This window comes from Perca flavescens, chromosome 1 (assembly GCF_004354835.1).
Source record: "Perca flavescens isolate YP-PL-M2 chromosome 1, PFLA_1.0, whole genome shotgun sequence".
Classification (NCBI taxonomy): domain Eukaryota; kingdom Metazoa; phylum Chordata; class Actinopteri; order Perciformes; family Percidae; genus Perca; species Perca flavescens.
Window position 1 is genome coordinate 1,935,112 of NC_041331.1, and position 19,889 is coordinate 1,955,000.

A 19,889-nucleotide genomic window follows, 5' to 3' on the forward strand; every position below is an offset into this window, starting at 1 on the left:
AACAGCTGTCGAGATATTTCACTAAAAACCAAAAACGTCAACTTCATTATGGCGCCACGGAAAAGATCATGATGAGTAAGGAGGTGATCCTCTGGGGACCAGGAATGACCACATACAATCTCATGACATCCACCTACTAGTTATTTCAAGGACCAAAGAGTTGGAGTGACCTTTGAGTCTCGCTGTTGGAAATGGAAATACCATCACCAATTCTTAGCACCTCATCTCTTACATGGATTCTATTATCGTTCCTCTTACGAAAGTTAGTTTCAAATCCTATTGTTCATTGTTGGCATACTTTACATGTAACAGCAATCGATTTCAGAAGTAAGAGGTTTGTTTTAATAAATAAACCTCTTACAGGTTAACTCAAAAAGGAACTAGCTTTTCACGTGACAAAATATTTACTTTCCGTGACCTCGGCAACTTGAACGTATACATTAATAAGGATTGAGGAGAAGGGACCATTGCATCACTTCTGTATTCTTGTATCACACTTGAGCTGCGTGTACATCGGTCTTACAACTATGGTAGAATATAAAAGAAAGAACTTCTGGCTTGCTTCAGGCTGAAATGCATCCATGTTGGCCTTGTGGCATTAAAATATTTAAAGAGTTTTTACCTAAGAGTGCAGGTTCTCTTTCAGTTCTTTGTGCAATTTTTGTTAGAGCCAATCTCCTCTGAGTCATAGTGAGTGTCCCATTCAGCCCCACTGATTCCATAACAGACACTGACTCCACTCTTGTTGGCAGGAAGCATCTCTGCCTGACAAATTAAAGTATTAAATTTGATACAGTGTGTCTGATGTTATCTGGCCTCGACTGTAATCACCCATTCAGCTACTGCTTATCAAACCATATTATAATTCCTTTAAATTATATTTGATATTGTTCTATATATATATATTGTAAAACACAAATCTCTCTATATCTTAAGCAAAGGGAACAAAGAAGCTTTTATGAATACTCATGGAAAAAGAAAGCAACTTAAAAGGATAAAGGTAGTGACAGTGGGTCACTACAGAGCCCTCCTCCGACACTATCATAAGAGTGACACCAATATGTGCTCCAATGAAGAATACAGGGAGGAGAAGGAAAACAAGCGTGAGAAGCGAGTGAGCCATAGATAGTGGATATACAGTAGATCAAGAGAAACAAAGATAGGCCGCGACAGCCGAGGAGGGGCTAAGTGAAGCAGACAAAACGGGACAAAAATAAGGGATGTCATATCCTGCCAGGCATCTCTCTCCCGGAATTTGGCAGATTATTAGAAGCGTGACCCTCAAAGGCTTCAATCCCCAGCTAAGGAGGGCAACGTCTTGAAGTGACATTGCTGAGCCGAAGAAGGAAGGGAAAAAAAGATTAAAGAAATGAACAAGTTTTTGTTGCGATAAGCTCGAGATTTAAACAAAAAAAAAGGTCATTGCCCCCAGAGATGATGAATTCAATACACACACACACACACACACACACACACACACACACACACACACACACACACACACACACACACACACACACACACACACACACACACACACACACACACACACACACACACACACACACACACACACACACACACACACACACAGTGAGACAGATTCCGTCATTCATGGCACACACATACACAAAAGCACACACACAGCATATAGGTCATTTCCCCTCTGGCTCATACATTATTGCCAATTTGGGAAGGGGAAGTTTGTTCACTAAATATTTGATGGACACCCCTAGCTGTAATGAGATTAACAGATTAATCTTGCCAATAAGGATGTGTTTATCAGTGTGAAGTTCTGTGTGTATGTATGTGTGTGTGTGTGTGTGTGTGTGTGTGTGTGTGTGTGTACGAGTGCCACACAAGCACACAAGTTAATTAAAAATGCATCAAACATTACACAGCCAACGACAGCACATAGCTCAAACTGAGTGATAAGGTCACACAGGCAACATGAAAAAAGATGGCTCTAAATGTTGTAAGAGGGGGAAACAGGCTTCAAACCAGAAAACACAGTAAGCTGGTTAGGATATCCCATCTGTTTTTTTTTTTAAATCATACTTTTAAGGTAAAATGAAAGTCACACAATTTTCTATTTATGTCTATAGTTCTACATTGCCAACTGATTTAGTATTCATGGTCTGGTGTTCCCTGGGGAAAAATCCTTTGGTCCTTTGGTTGGAGATATTCTGCACACGGATACATGCTGCTGTGCCTCTTTAGGTTGTGACCAGGCCTTTTTCTGGATCTGGTATGACCATCAGCTGATGGTCGCATTTCTGTGATATTGCGGTGACATTACGGTCATTACTGATGAACTGATGAATCTTATCTACTTGCACTACAGTTTCCACACTGTGTTTTAGCAGGTCACAGATAAAAATTCCATTGAAAGTAGGGGGAAATTAATTATCCGGGAATTGCAACTTTTGATAACTGTGGGCACTGTTCATCAAAAAGTAACACAGTCTCACTTTAAAAGCTAAGAATAGCTCATATTTGACTTTAGGGCTCTGAACCTATCTATTCATCCAGAGCAGCTGGATGAGTAACTGAATAACTGAGTATGTCTTCTACTTCTGGTACCTGACCAGCTACAGTATAGCAACTGGATGTACAGAGCATTGTTCAGGGCAATCTCAAAAGCAGAGGTTTTCCATCCCTGAATTTCCTCATTTTACTTGACTGTTGTACACTATCTAGTCTGGATCAACAGAAGTACATTTTCAGGATAATTGCCTCACTTTCCGCACTCTGTCTGTTCCCGTTCTCAAACTCTGTTCGCTTCAGGAAACAACAACAAACTTCGAGCTAGCAAGCTACACCCTAAAAAGTTTTGAAGAAAATTTGGACGGTGCAACAAGGCAAGCCTCCTCGGTTCTTTCAGGGAATGATTGAGAAGATTTACAAAGAGTCTGTTTACGGCATTTCCTCTCTAACTGGGACATTTTTTCGGATCGATTGGTGGGATTTCTGCGGACGAAGTACACACGGAGATACACTGGTAAGAGCCAATGAGGTCAATTTAAATAGATCACGTTACTGTATTGTGTCAACAGTTGACTTAATTTAATATTGTATGTGGCGTTTTCTTTTACGGGGTGAAAATGTTCCACCTAAACAAGTTCCTTCCCGAGACTATTTTGTAGAGCCAGCATCGCTGCGTCTGGAGCTTTGCAACGACCACGATGACTGTGATTGGTTTAAAGAAATGCAAACAACCCAGAGTGGTTTTTTTCTCCTATCCCAGAATGTACAGTATGTGTGATGTAGCCAGACCTTCCTCCACAGAGCTGTGGAGCTAGGTCTGGCAATGTGAGACTATAGACCACCAGACTGTTAATCAAAATGGTATTTAGCTTCTAAAACCAGCAAAGGAAGGCCCCACAACTCCCCCCTCCGCTGGCTGAGGTAACACGAGCGACCAGGGGCCGCTTTGTGGTGCGCAGGCTGCAGCCTGGAGATTAGCGAGCCAGCGGAGATTTGCAGAGGATAAATGTAAAGCTGAGCTGAACAATGAATACTACTGGCCAAGATTGTTTAAGGGGATAAGATGTTCACAAAAATCTGGCACTACGTGGGATTGAGTGTGTGTATTAGAATGTGTTTTGCGGGAGTGTGTGTTTGCAATACTGTGTGAGCACGCGCGAGATTAGCCTGTCTGGTAAGGGATGAGCGTGTGTGTGTGTGTGTGTGTGTGTGTGTGTGTGTGTGTGTGTGTGTGTGTGTGTGTGTGTGTGTGTGTGTGGTGAAAGTTAGTTATGTGATGAGAGAGCTGTAGTGAAAAGACCAAAGACCAGACAGTCCTATTTGGAAGCCTTTGAAGCAACACAGTTTCAAATGCAGAGGGAGCTTAAAGGACTTAGGAGAGGAATGGATCTGACACCACACACATGCACACAAGCACATATGTGCACACGCACGCACGTGTACACACACAGAGAGAGAGAGAGAGAGAGAGAGAGAGAGAGAGAGAGAGAGAGACTTCTGAGTATAATCTGGCCTAGTACAACTCTGACTGCTTTCAGAGGTTTTCTAAGCATCTTAAATGTGCGTTCACACGCATGACTTTGTGTTTTTAACTTGTCCAATTACAACCCATATCCACTCAATATATGCCCGTGCTAGGTTTATAGGTGATCTCTCTGTTACTCTGTCACTCACACACACACACACACACACACACACACACACACACACACACACACACACACACACACACACACACACACACACACACACACACACACACACACACACACACACACACACACACACACACACACACACACACACACACACACACACACATCATCGTGGGTTAAATTATAGCAAAGGACAAACGTCTGGCATTCTCACCAAAGTCGACAAAGGAGGACTGTCCGACAGTCGTGTCTGGTGGTGGTTCTGCTGGCATGACTTCACTTCTGGTGAAGTTCCCGTCCTGAGAGAACAACCATTAGGTAGACAGAGAGAGAGACAGAGAGAGAGAGAGAGAGAGAGAGAGAGAGAGAGAGAGAGAGAGAGAGAGAGAGAGAGAGAGAGGTGTGTGAGACATACAAATAAAGTGTAAAACAGTTAACAAAATGGTTCTGTACTTGTTTTATACAAGATCCAGGTTGATGGGGCCTTGGATAGACCATAGACGAGCAGTGACAAAGTATGGCTTTTGTGTGCATCTAAGCTTGTGCATCAACATGAGAAAAAGAACCGTAAATACAGTAAGATCATACTTCACGTAGGGGGTAATGGTCGTAAATCGGAGATCACTAAATTGAATGTTGAGTCACTTTGTGCATACAAAAAGACAATGTCGGACTCAGTAGTTTTCTCTGGACCCCTGCCAAACCTGACCAGTGATGAAATGTACAGCCGTACGTCATCCTTCCACCGCTGGTTGTTGGGGGGGTGCCCAGCTAATGATGTGGGCTATGTGAATAACTGGAGGGCGTTCTGGGGAAAGCCTGGTCTGATGGAGAGAGACGGCATTCATCCCACCTGGGACGGAGCCGCTCTCATATCAAAAAATCTGACCGAGTTTATCAGACATAAACCATGACAACCCAAGTTTGATATTAGTAATCAGGGGTGCAGTACTACGCGCCCCCCTGTGCTTCCGTTGGAGCAGTCACCCACTCATAGTCTAATAAGCACGGTGTCTGTTCTCCGACTCAGATCGGTTAAATCAAAGGTAAACAAAAGATGCGCTATACTTAACAACCTAATTGGAATTAAAACGACTGCAACGATAGAACAAAATAGGAAAATTAGATGTGGACTATTAAATATTAGATCTCTGTCTTCTAAAGCATTATGGGTAAACGAGTTGATATCAGATAATAACATTGATTTATTTTGTCTTACTGAAACCTGGCTGGGCCACGAAGACTATGTTAGTCTAAATGAAGCCACTCCTCCCAGTCATATTAATACTCAAATTCCTAGAGGCTCAGGCCGAGGAGGGGGAGTTGCAGCCATCTTTGATGCAAGCCTGTTAATTACTCCTAAACCTAAATTAAATTATAACTCCTTTGAAAGTCTTGTTCTTAATCTTCAACATCCAAAATGGAAAACATTACAGCCAATTATATTCGTTGTTATTTACAGGGCTCCAGGTCCGTATTCTGAATTGTTATCTGAATTCTCAGAGTTTTTATCATGTGTAGTCCTTAAATCAGACCAAGTACTTATTGTAGGTGATTTTAATATCCATGTGGACGTTGACAATGATAGCCTTAGTACTGCTTTCAACTCATTATTGGATTCAATCGGTTTCAGTCAGAGTGTGCACAAGGCGACGCACTGTTTTAACCACACCCTCGACCTTGTGCTGGTATATGGTATTGAAATTGAGGATTTAATAATATTTCCGCAGAATTCGGTATTATCAGATCATTCTTTAATCACTTTCGAATTGTTACTACCTGACTATATTAAATTAGATAAAAGCTTATACACAAAAACCCTATGGAAAAACAAGGTAGAGATGGAGTGACCCTGCCCGTCTGGAGCCAGGCCCAGACGGCGGGCTCGTCGGCGAGCGCCTGGTGGCCGGGTTTGCCACGGAGCCCGGCTGGGCACAGCCCGAACAAGCTACGTGGCTCCCATGGGCCCACCACCTGTGGGAGGAACCGCTGGGGTCGGGTGTGCTGCCACATGGGTGGCAGTGAAGGTCAGGGGCCTCGACGGACCAGACCCGGGCGGCAGACGCTGGCTCTGGGGACGTGGAACGTCACCTCTCTGTGGGGGAAGGAGCCAGAACTGGTGCGGGAGGTGGAGCGCTACCGGTTAGATCTGGTGGGGCTTACCTCTACGCACAGTCTCGGTTCTGGAACCGTACTCCTGGATAGGGGTTGGACTCTTTTCTTCTCCGGAGTTGCCCAGGGTGTGAGGCGCCGGGCGGGTGTGGGGATACTCACAAGCCCCCGGCTGAGCGCCGCTACGTTGGAGTTTACCCCGGTGGACAAGAGGGTCGCCTCCCTACGCCTGCGTCGAAAGGAGCCAGTTGAGGTGGTTCGGGCATCTGGTAAGGATGCCCCCTGGGCGCCTTCCTAGGGAGGTGTTCCAGGCACGTCCAGCTGGGAGGAGGCCTCGGGGAAGACCCAGGACTAGGTGGAGGGATTATATCTCCAACCTGGCCTGGGAACGCCTCGGGATCCCCCAGTCGGAGATGGTTAATGTTGCTCGGGAAAGGGAAGTTTGGGGTCCCCTGCTGGAGCTGCTCCCCCCGCGACCCGACACCGGATAAGCGGACGAAGATGGATGGATGGATGGAAAAGCTTCTACACCAGATGCCTATCTGACAGTGCTATAGCTAAATTTAAAGAAGATATTCCAACAGCCTTCGACTCTGTGTCATGCCTTAACAAAACAGAGGACCTCTATGTTAACCTCAGTCCCTCTCAAATTGATACATTTGTAGACGGTGCTACGACTTGCCTACGGACGACCTTAGACTCTGTTGCTCCCCTGAAAAAGAAGATGATGAAGCAAAGGAAATTAGCACCTTGGTATAACTCCCAAAATATCTAGAAGAGCTCCTAATACCCTATTGTCCCACTAGAGCACTGCGCTCCCAGAATGCAGAGTTACTGGTGGTACCTAGAGTCTCTAAAAGTAGAATGGGAGCCAGAGCCTTCAGTTATCAGGCTCCTCTCCTATGGAACCAGCTCCCAATCTGGGTTCGGGGGGCAAAAACTGTAGTCGCTTTCAAGAATGAACTTAAAACTCTTCTATTTGATAAAGCTTATAGTTAGGGAGTGAGGAGTTGCAGTGTTCACCTAACTGGCCCACCTGCTTCTCTTCATAATTGTTAGTTAATAATACATAACAAAGTAGAGGGAGGCAGGCCAGCCAAGCCCGATCCGGCAGGGGGAGAGTTCTAAGCCCAAAAAAGCTACCTCTCCTTATGACCTGTCTCTCTTAGTTACGCTGTTATAGTTACGCTGTTATAGTTCTAGACTGCCGGGGGACTTCCTTCCTTTGACACACTGAGCTGCTCTTTCCTCTCCCTTTCTATTACTATTACTATTACTATTTGTGTGTATCCCGTCCCAGAAATGCTTGTTATTAATCCTAGCTTCTGGGGAGTTTACTCCCCGGAGTCCTTATGTTTTTTCCCCCAGCGTATTTCCTTGGAGAACGTTGGCACCAAGATCCTGGTTCCAGCTGTCGCCGTGGTCCTGCTGCACTCCCTGCTAAGCTCAGCGGTGCCCTACAATGTCATGCTGCTTCCTGCTGAACCCTGCAGCTCCCCGCTACATCCAGTCACTGTTCCATTATTAATGTGACTACTATTGCCACTGTTCATCACACCCCCAACCGGCCCGTCAGACACCGCCTACCAAGAGCCTGGGTCTGTCCCAGGTTTCTTCCCAAGAGGGAGTTTTTCCTCGCCACTGTCGCACTGCTTGCTCTTGAGGGAATTACTGTAATTGTTGGAATTGTTGGGGCTTTGTAAATTATAGAGCGTGGTCTAGACCTACTCTATCTGTAAAGTGTCTCGAGATAACCTATGTTATGATTTGATACTATAAATAAAATGGAATTGAAACACATACAGTACATGTGCAAGCACTTCACTGCATACTGCATCACTTCATTTTCTAGCAGATGCTGGAAGCTGCCAGATTCTAAATAGCCCCAACAGTCACAGCAGCAGTCTGTATGGACTATTTCAGTTAAATCATTTATAGAAATTAACGTTCAGTGATAGCATTTGTCCCCGATCGGAAATTAAGTTAAAATACAAAAAGAAAAATTATGAAATGGATGTAATTGCTTTTTTTTAAATTGAATCCTGTTTTTCAGCACAGCCACATTTTGCTCATGTAACACACTGAACAACTTAAAATATGTTTCAAACTAGTTTACTTGGTGTTGATTTACATGCAGTTGGCTAACAGAGTTTATTACTGTAAATGATCAGGGTCATTCATTTACATTAGGACTGCATTTCTGATTAGTTTCATTATGGATTATCACTTATTTGTTTAGTCTTTTAATCTTTAAAATCTTAAAAAGTACCACATGTTCCTAGAGCCCAAGGTGAAAGTGTAAATCTATTTATATTATATTATTATAGTTTAACAGTAACACATCCTCACATTTGACAAAACTGGAATCAGCGAATGTTTCATCTTTTGCTTAATACATTTACTAGTACTAACAATATGATAACTGTTAAAATGGTTGTGAAGATTTATTTATTTATATTAGGACAATGCACATTAATCAACATTTCTGTAAATGCGCCAGTGTTAGCCAGTCGGCTAATTTTCAACTGTAGTCCTAGTTGCATGCATGTCTTTATGGTGGGAAGAAACCCGAGCACCCGGAGGAAACCCACGCAAGCTTGTCTATTCATTTCATGTCAATCAACTAACTATATTTGACAACTCGCTTTAGCACCAAATCATTTCAGTGCTGCAACTGACGATTAACCTGCCGCTTATTTTCTCAATTTACCAACTCACTGTTTATAAAGCAGAAAACTGTAAAAGATGCCAATCACAATTTCCCTGAACACAAGGTGATGTCATCAACCTGCTTTGTTTGTCCGACCAACAGTCCAATACTTAAAGATGTCAAAGTGACATCATCCTAGCACCTGAGAAGCTGGAAACATCCCATGTTTGATGGGTTTTTTTGCTCGAAAAAATGACTTCAACTGTCAATTTCTTTTAATTTGTTGCTTCAAAATCGTTGCTGATTAACTGACGGTTGACCGACCAATCAATTGATTCAGAACTCATTTCAGCTGTACTCTATTTCATTTTTGGGTTGTCTTGTGAAGCCTTCATGGCAGCGAACTCAGTCCATGTCATTTGATGGTCAGAGCACACAGCGGATGAACTGAACTGAAAGAGGAAGACGTCAAGGGATTGCTGCTTTTCAGGTGGGAAGTAGTGCTGCAGCACATCCTGCCATAACACGTCATCTCAGGTTTACTCGCGTCTTGATGTTGCCGATACATGGGTTTAATATAGAAAACAATTGGTGTGCGTGTTTGACATGCATCGAAAGCCATTGCTGTGCGGTGCCCTTTACAGAGGGCAACGGAGAAAGAAGAGGAGATAAGCATATTAGTGGGTGAAAAGACGTATGTTTGGGAGCAGATTTGATTCTGTGCAGTGGGAAACCGTTGACTGCTGATACCAACATTAGTGATTAATGAGAAAGACGGAGAGTAAGAATGACAGGAAGAGAGAGGGTGAGAGAGATACTAGGACTGAGTCAGAGAGAACAACATATGCATTATGTATAAGCAGTGTTGGGCGTGTTAAATACTGCAGTCACTATTTTGCGCAAGCCACATATTGTTTAAATGAAACAACTGTTCAACATTTACATGATGATTTTATTATATTCTATTAAGTTAATAATAATGAATTGAGAGGCATAGAGGTGGTGAACTGAAACAGAGAAATAGAGACTGAATAAAGACGAGATAGCGTAGACAAATTAATCTGTGAATTTATTTTAATCGATTCATTTATTCTATGGCTAAAATTCCACTAAATGTCTAAAGTCAGTGTAAACTAAGACAGAAGAAAGATAGAGAAGATAGAAGAACTATGGAATTGAAAACATATAGTTGTTTAATTAAATGCCTCCTCTCTACATAACACTGAACAGCATTCCTGCAACACTGACATTGTAATGCGACCCACACTCCGTGATATTGATTTTGTGTGAAGGGACATTCCACAACAACGCAACAATGAAATGCTGCCAACATCCACAACTATTTATTGGCAGAGGGAAGTTCTTGTATTAACAAAAAACGTTTTCTAAGTAAGCATGTGACTGTACAAAATGACATCACAACTACTTTTCTAACCAGGAAACACTTGTTGTTGCACAGTCAGCTGTTCCTTGAAAGACAACAAAATAACATGAACTGATTGGTTGGTGCCTTTTTCCAATAAGCATAACTTTTTAAGTTTCAAGTTAATTATTATCAAATGCACAACAATTCGTTGTCAATGAAAATCTTGGGTCTCAGGCTCCCTCCAACAATTCTCAAATATGTTAAGAAAAATAAGTAAAAGTCAAAAAGAACATAATCCAGGACATAAAGTGTAAGTTAAATTACATTTTTTTTTTATATAAAGCTATAGTGTGTAGTTTCTGTCACCCCATGAGGAATTCTAAGTAATGACAACAACACTGTTGTTGCATCCACATGATACAAGCCTTCCGTAAAGGCTTTTCTTCAACACAGGCATTTTTGTCGTGTCATAGCAGGAAAAGCATGGCTGTTACTAATAACATTAACGATGGCTCTGTTCCCAATAAGCCATGACAATGTGACAGTGTGACAAGTGAGTCAGCATGCACAAAACCAGGACTCTGAAACCTGGGCAGCTAAATGGAATTCAGCCATCATTCACTGTATTATTGACACTTGTGCTTTTCGTCCTGTGACATCTCAGCATGTCAGGCCTATGGTGCCATTTGTGGGCTGATATTGTATTGTCTGTGTAGGCCCTAATCATAGGTATAGTAGGCAGGAGTTCTGAAATAGCAGAACATGTTGTTTAGCCTTCTGGAGGTGTTGTTGGGAATAATTATTCCCAACAACTGTCATAGAAAGTGCCCACTTGATCATCCAAATGGCAGCCTCATACTCATGGTCTCCTACTCCAGCCCTGAGACATTTAGATTAGGAGACTAATGGATAGTGCTGCCAGTGTGATGGTCCACTAGATTTATGATGCTGTGGCCTAAAGTTCCCTTTAGGTCAGTTAGTACATCAATATTTCGACATCTGAATGGGGCCTCTGCACGACTGCTCATCCTTGATTGTGGCATAAAAGGACGGGAACATCTCATCCTAAATATTGGTAAATGTTCTTATAATCTGGAGCCAGGAAGGTTGTCCCTGGTTACTTGGTTTTGAATAAATGGGAGCTGGGTAGATAGCAGCAGCAACAGCCACCATCATGTATGAACAGACGTGTGTGTCTGTGTGTGTGTGTGTGTGTGTGTGTGAGTGAGTGACCCAGAAAACAAAAAAGAATAGGGAAATAAACTTGCCCGAATAAACGTATACATTTAATTATTTCTGAATGTCATAAGGATTCATTTGTTTTACTTTCAGTGTTGGTGTTAATCACACACTGCCTAAATAGTGCTGACTGGGACTGAAACCCTACAAATCCTAATGAGGTTATTGCAGTAGTTCTTTGCAGTAGATTGGTGCCAGAAAAAGGATTGGCCACGTGATATGTGGACAAATCATAAAACACATTTAATTAAATGTCAATTTATTTGTTTAGACAAGTGCTACATGTACAAACCTGCAGTCTACCACAGGGTTACAAAGTGCTCAAACTCAACACATGATTTCACCTGAAACTCTGCGGCAGTTGTTCTGTGCTGTGCAGTAAATGAAGCCCAGTATTACATTCAAGCTCAATTATTCACAGAACACAAATTGTGCTTTTGGAGGTTAAAGGACAATTCCGGCGCAAAATGAACCTAAGGGTTATTAACTGATGTGTAGCTACTCTGTCGCTCTCTGGGACATTTTTCATGCTAATAAAATGAGTTTGGAGCTTTGACGAGGCTACTGCGGAACGCAAATACACACACACACAATGCTGGTATTTGGGGCATGGGGACACTCAAATTAAACCATTATTTAATACCACCAGAAAGGCTCGAAATATCACCACACCATAACGTTAGAATAATGAGGGTCCCTAAATGTGAACCGAAGCATTGACAACATTGTAAGTGTACAGATAGTTTATTAAAAAGATAGATTATAAAGACACGTCAACAAGTCACGTTCATGTTTACTTGCGGGAGCCATCTTGGAAACCAGTCATGACTAGTCGAAAAACGAGCGCCGTGCAAATGAGTCTGAGATTCCCATACTGTCTATGGAGATTCCACGTTGCACGGCGTTCGACTAGTCATGACTGGTTTCCAAGATGGCATCATGTTTGATGCTTTGAATGCCGATGAGGCATAAAGTAGAGGCACTTATTTTGGCGATACAATAGGGCCAAGTCCATAAGCCGAAGATTCAGGCTATGACTGGCTGGATACATCTGTTTGTTGACCAACGCTATTTGTTTCAATTTGTAAAGAACTATTGTGATTAGAGCCACACACACACACACACACACACACACACACACACACACACACACACACACACACACACACGATGTGAACCAATGCTTTTGACTTGACTATGATTATTAGCAAGGAGAATTAACACATCAGTTAGATCAAAAGCTTCCAATCGTGCGCACACACACACACACAGAAAGACACACCCACCAGGGTGTTAACTCTCTATGCATTGAGGATGAGATCTTAGCCAGTCTGATTGACTGCTGCTGGTTGCCTGATTAAGACGTCATGATTAAAACCGTGTGTGTGTGTGTGTGTGTGAGAGTTTGAGAACAGTTGGTTGATGTGTGAAGATGAAAGGATTACAGGTCTTATTATTCTTCCCTTCTGTTCACATCAACACACACACACACACACACACACACACACACTTCATTTATGAGGCACAAATCACATGAAATTATCATGATGAATTCAGAGACAGAAGAATTATCACTGGAAAACTACTCTAATATTACTAGTCTGATATTGTTTTGCCCTCTATAAGGTAAGGCCTGTATTAACTCATGTAAACACTCATTATGTGCATATCATGCTTTTAAGGGTGGAGGGCACATTTATGTTACAGGGAACAGTTATGACAATGCCAAATTAGCATGAAATAGGCCATTTTGCAGGTGGTCATTTCATTGTTTTTGTTTGTTTTCAAAAACAGATTAAATAACCCATAATTTACTTTAAGATTCCAAATGCTCAAGTGTTTTATAAATAAAAAAAATTAAATATTTTTTGTTCTTTCACGTCAATTACCATCCTGGCCCTGTATGCTTGGTGAGACTCATGTAGTAGTGTACAGTGCTAAAACACATGTGGTTTGATCTGAAAGTGTATAAAAGACTATAAACTGAGACTGAATTTTTAAATCCTGATATGTTTATGTAGGACACTGCGGTATGCGACCACAGGCATCAGTTTCTCCCTCGCAAATTAACTAAATTATTATATCACCTGTTGTAGAATTGACCTTTGAAACCACTTGGCTCTACTCAACGTCCAATGAAAACACCTCTTTTCACTCATCTATGCATCTTGTTTTCTTCCCCCCCTTCACACCCCCTCTGTGACTGCCTTCTCTTGTGTAATCGCAGGAAAACAGAGGAACAGGGAGGGATGGAAGGAGACTTAGGGGGGAGAGGAAACAGAGAAAAGTAATTAAAACAGAGTGCTGGGGAAAGCGGAGTGTGCTGGCCTGTGACCGATAGATGCAGCTGCATTGAACCGAATACTGTGGTGGGATTAACAGGGGTCTAATGCTCTGAGGATGCTGGAAAATGTGTTTCTGTATGTGTGTGAGTATGTGCGTGTGCATCCATGGCCATGTATGTTTGGATAAACAATATTTTAGAATCTATTCAAGTGTGTGTGGATGTGAGCACTTGTATGTGCAGTTAGGGAAAGAGGGACAAAAAAAAACTAGAAAGAAATTTGGCAAGAATAACGCAAAGGATTGGGTTTCTACATGAGCTGAAGAAGAGAATGAGATGGAGTGATACAGGTAAACTGCAGAGGATCAGATTTTTGCTGACTAACTCATTCTGTCTGTCACCGAGTGTTCAGTAAGTGTTGACTTTTTCCTGCTCCCAAAACCTTTGCTCCACACACACTCTGTTCCAGGATTTAAAAAATCCACCAAACAATGAGGCTTTATCAATCAATTGGCAAAGTGAAGAAAATCCCAAGATACACTGAATGGCATATTGACCCATTCCACAAAGACAACAACTAATAAAAGACTGAATGATGAATTAATTACGATGAAGAAATGACACAAAGCAAAAGAAAAAACAATGTCACAAAAATGTCTTGATCTGCTATGCAAATTATTATACAAATTCTGTGCCACGCCTCTTGTGAGCTTAAGGAGATAACCTCTGTGTCCTTACACAGATAACACAAACCTTTGATGTCAAATTACTTTCTATTTTTACTAAGGCAAAGTACCACTCCATTTGTCATCTACATGCTAATTCCACATTTTCTACTTTGCTTTATGGCAGATAAACAAAGGCTTATGGTTGAAACAACAAGCACTCTGAAAGCTGCCAAGGCAGAAGTGCCCAATGCTCTAAATATGTGATTTCAATAATAGAAAATGTTTAGACATTTTCAATTTACATTAGATCCAGATCTGCATTACATTACACAGTTAGACAATCATCAAACATGCGTCCGATTTTTTTCCTTTTATTAGGAGTCTATATCCATACTGGCACTTTAAGCTAAATGCTAATGTTAGCATTCTAACATGCTCACAGTGATGATGCTAGCATTTTAATGTTTGGCCGGTATATATTTAAAGGTCCCATGACATGGTGCTCTTTGGATGCTTTTATATAGGCCTTAGTGGTCCCCTAATACTGTATCTGAAGTCTCTTTTATATAGACCTTAGTGGTCCCCTAATACTGTATCTGAAGTCTCTTTTATATAGACCTTAGTGGTCCCCTAATACTGTATCTGAAGTCTCTTTTATATAGGCCTTAGTGGTCCCCTAATACTGTATCTGAAGTCTCTTTTATATAGACCTTAGTGGTCCCCTAATACTGTATCTGAAGTCTCTTTTATATAGACCTTAGTGGTCCCCTAATACTGTATCTGAAGTCTCTTTTATACAGTATAGACCTTAGTGGTCCTCTAATACTGTATCTGAAGGCCTCGACCAACTGCCACTTTGCTCGTTTGAAAGCCATGATGTGTCTCTCTCATGGGTGGGCCAAATTCTCTGGGCAGGTAAAGCAGAGAAAAGGGAGGTAACCTTGCTCCTTATGACCTCATAAGGAGAAGATTCCAGATCGGCCCATCTGAGCTTTCATTTTCTCAAAGGCAGAGCAGGATACCCAGGGCTCGGTTTACACCAGTCGCCATTTCAAGCCACTGGGGGGCCATAGGCAGGCTGGGGGAACGCATATTAATGTTAAAAAACCTCATAAAGTGAAACTTTCATGCCATGGGACCTTTAACACTTTTTTTGGCTGGCTGGTAGTGGGCAGAGCTTATCAATTAAACCGGTGGCCCAGTGTGATATGGCTTGTTTGTCTTCTTTTTGTCTTACAGCTTAGGCTAATGGGAATGTCTATAGCTTTGCAGGTATTTTGGCATAAACCAAAGTATTAGATAAACAGAAATGTTGAGCTAAAAATGGCGCTAAATGAAAGGTATGGGGATAAATCATCAAAACAATGAATCCTCGGGTACCATGATTGCCTGTACCATATTTCATGACAATCCATCCAATAGTTGTCAAATATTTCAATAACAAAAGGCAACCACATTGTGATGCTAGAGGAAAGTCAGAAGATCACTTAAGTCAGTAGGATCCATCCTCTGGGGACCATGAATGTCTTTACAAAATTGCATGGGAATCCATCAAATAGTTGTCAAAGATTTCAGTCTGGACCAAACCGACCCACAGACTGACATTGCCATCACTTCTCCCTTGGCCTATGGGCCTAACTTTCCACCAAACATCCTTCTAACTGACTGACAGACAGACATCCAAACAAAAAGGCTGAAAACACATGCATTTTTATAGAATGATCTTCATGTTTTCCTCTCAAAAATTCCCTTGCATCATCCACTCACCTTATCAACATTCTTACCACTCGCCAGCCCTCCTACTGGTTTTTGGGTAAGGTGGTTTATCTGCTCTATTTTCCTCCTGCTTGGACGCTCTCTACCATCACACACAGTCTGTCTCTGCCAAATCCTTCAATCTCTCTCTGTTTCGCTCTTCTTCCTTACCTCCTCCCCTTCCTTTCTCCTATTTCCCCTCTCTGTGATAAGATAGACTACTGTTCGGCTTGTGCCTCGACCTGCTGAATTTGAAATAGGCCCCTTCAACAAAAACCCAGATCCACGGCCTCCCCTCTCTGCTCTCCCAGAATATTAACTAGGCCTGCAACAGTGCTAACAATCCTGCACCCCCAAGCCCACCAGAGCTTTGCACATCTGTTTGTTGCATTGAAGAAGTGAACAGAGCGGCGGTGCGTGGGTCGTCACTCTTTGATCACAAGTTAAATACCTTTGGTACGACTTGCACACATAACCCTTTTTATTGGTGGACAAATTGGACTTAGTTCATATGAGGGATACACACAATATGACTTTTATGGACTGTATTATACAGTAGGTCCCTAGATAATGTAAACATACATTAAAAGTAAAGCAATGCTGGGTTATTTTTAAGGTGGGGAAAAAAAAAATCCATTCTTAGATGTATCTTGATTCTTCTTTCGATGCAGAAAAGTCTATAATCGCAAATTTAAACAAATATAAATAAAGTTTGAACAAAGTTCAGGTTACAGCTATTCATTGGGGTTCCCATTGGTCTAGTTAACAAATTGCTGATTCAAATTTTCCCAAAGACATCAGGTTATAGCCCACACACAGACCAACTTAACACCCATTCAGTTTATGTCCATCCACTCCGCCTGTCAGTGGATTCAAACCCAGGACCTTCTTGCTGTGAAAAGACAGTACTAACCACTATATGCTGTCCCTTCAATTTCAATTCACAAATTGCAATTAGGGCTTAAAAAATCAACATAAAAAAAAAAATATTAACACTAACTATTTTAAAAGCACTGAATGTTAACAGGAGTGATACAAAGAACAGACCAATGCAGCAAAGAGGTGCTGAGAATTATGAGAAGAAAAGTTGTTTTCAAGTGGGCCAGTACAGTACTTCATGAAACATGTTTTTTTTCTATTGTGTTCAGCTAGCTTCTCCTCAGTAGCTGCTACGAGTGGCAGGGACTCAGAAAAGAGCGCTACAGTCCCTTGACTGACAGAGCCCATCAGATCAGTGACAACGATCACTGATAGTTTTTAAAGTCTACATAATTTAGTTGAACTCACACACACCTCCAAACACCTAAAAAGAATGGACATATCTGACTATTTATGTTCTTGTGCCGCAAAGAGGATTAACTGAAGAACACAGAAACATTTGCAAATACATATTTTACACCTGTGCTAAAATTATTTTTTGAGTAGTTAATACAAAAACAATATCTTGTAAATGTTTCGATAATCGAGCAATCAATGTTTGTTTGTTATTGTAAAAGAGAGTACATGAGGATCAGCAGTTATACAAACTATGACTTGATTTGTACAACATAATGTTTAGCACACAGTGATCATACTGCACGGCTACATGACTGTATCATGTCATGGCTGCCCTGACTGAACTGATTCTTGAAAAGAGTAGTAGAAAGGAGAGCTGGGACAGGAAAACAAGAAGAGAACAAGGTCAAAAAAAGCTCATTACCTTGCTGATCCAAAACTCAAACCTGGGCCCTTTGGTTGTCAGGAACAAATCTAGAGTAGAAAGGACACAGAAAAAAGATGGGGGGGAGCAAGTCATTAAGTCGGTTCATCTGGCAATCATAATCAAACATGGAGCAGGGACTATTGATCTGTAATGAAGAAAATAGGCTCTAGCTGTGAACCTTAGTACTTTCACAAACTTGGTGAAATGATTATAAAAAAAAAGAACAAAAGATCAATAAAAAGTAATAATTGCTTGGATTGCTTATGTTTCCTAAATTACACAGGAGACGTAATCTTTAATGTAAATTATAATCTAGGTTTAGAAGAGCGTCTGTATTATATGTAACTTCTGATGGCAAAAAGTCGACGTTGGCATTTTAATACAGAGACCTGTCAACCATGACCTGTCATCATGTATAATGTACAGAGCTACCAGGACTATTCAAACATGTTCATACTCATACAGCTTATAAGTAAAAAGGAATAAATAGAAACAGTGTATAAACTTCAACATTTCAAAGCTTGATTTGGTGATAAGCAGGGCAGACTGATATGTTCTGACCATTCTCTTTAACTCTGACACAGATAGGCAGCGGCTGATAAATATACAGGTGGGATTCCTAAAGCAATAAAGATAAATTGGCTTCTTAAAGCAGTAGTAGAAAAACAGGTGAGGAGAAAGAAAAATAATAGTGGAGGGGGGTGTCTCCCGCTGAAAACTCATCTTTTTGGAGACTTCACCCCCTGGTAATGCCTGTAGCTCGCTCTATTGGAATCCTATAACCTGTGCTTGTACTCCTACTCCTTGCTGTTGAAGCTTCGGCTGCAGGCTGCACTTTTAATGCAGTTTATGTGTGTCTCTCTGGGAGAGGACGTTTACTTTCATCGTTGCCTTTTCTGGACTGCGGTTCTGCCCCAGTAATTGGATATGAAGTAAATATTGGCATCGATCTTTCTTAGGGCCCTGCTATACTTCATGAGTTGCATTGCTCTGCCTGGGAAAAATAATGAATAAAGGGAAGACAGGAAGAATGAAGGTTGTGTGTAATAATGATGACTACTGTGAAAATCCTGTATATAACTAGTGTTAGTACTGCAGTGGCCACTGCAGCTAATGCCGTAGTGTGACTCCTTACTAAAGTGAAAGAAAAATACATAAAATAGATACAACATTTTGACTAAATTACTCTCTTTTATTGGCTACATGGCAAACACTGTATTGACTGAAAACTTTCGTAGTTTTGAAATGTTATCCCGGGATTCCACTGCAGTCATCCCCAGAACGGAGGAAAAGAATCAGCAGAGTGAAATAGCTTTCTCAAGGAGATCTCCACTCTCCAAGAACATGCTGCCACCTCATGCAGCCGAGCTTCAGGTAGGTATCGTCTTCAAATCTAGGTTTTTCATTCTGCCCACTTGCTCTCCGAAATCTCTGCATTTCTTCTTCCCACTATGGTAGCTCCTCCTGACAAACAACACTTCCACCCATTCATTTTGTGTCGTAAAAAAAAAAAAAAAGAAGTGGTTTTGATGTGGTTTCATTTTACCAGATAACAGATACACATTGTATATACATCTGTGGCTTAATTGCCAGCAATTAAGATAATTATAATATTATACAGATATTGTATAAGTTATTATAGAGGCTCTGTGCCTTTGTGTTTACTCACAGGAAAGGATGGTGGTTATATAACCCAACTACAGCTGTTAGCAAAAAAAAAAAACAACCTCAAATGCAATGTTAAGCCACTTTTAAGCTGCTTAATGTGGTGAAACAGTTCAACTTTAACTTTACATATTTAAAACTGTGTGGACTTGCAGACATGTTGCCCACAGACTCAGAAATGCAAAGAAGATGACAAATGCATGCATATTTTATGCACACACACACACACACACACACACACACACACACACACACACACACACACACACACACACACACACACACACACACACACACACGGTGTAT

General features: G+C 41.4%; 1 protein-coding gene across 2 annotated transcripts in view; it reads right to left on the reverse strand.

The window, feature by feature from the left end:
* The window catches only part of itfg1 (integrin alpha FG-GAP repeat containing 1), a 185,579-nt gene that overhangs the window by 122,336 nt on the left and 43,354 nt on the right, over positions 1–19,889 (reverse strand). For both annotated transcript variants that reach the window (XM_028577308.1, XM_028577299.1), the window contains exons 7-8: positions 17,916–17,965; positions 4,357–4,441 (exon numbers count right to left, since the gene is read on the reverse strand). In XM_028577308.1, coding sequence (XP_028433109.1) covers positions 4,357–4,441; positions 17,916–17,965 — 135 coding nt within the window. The remainder of the gene's footprint in view (positions 1–4,356; positions 4,442–17,915; positions 17,966–19,889) is intronic.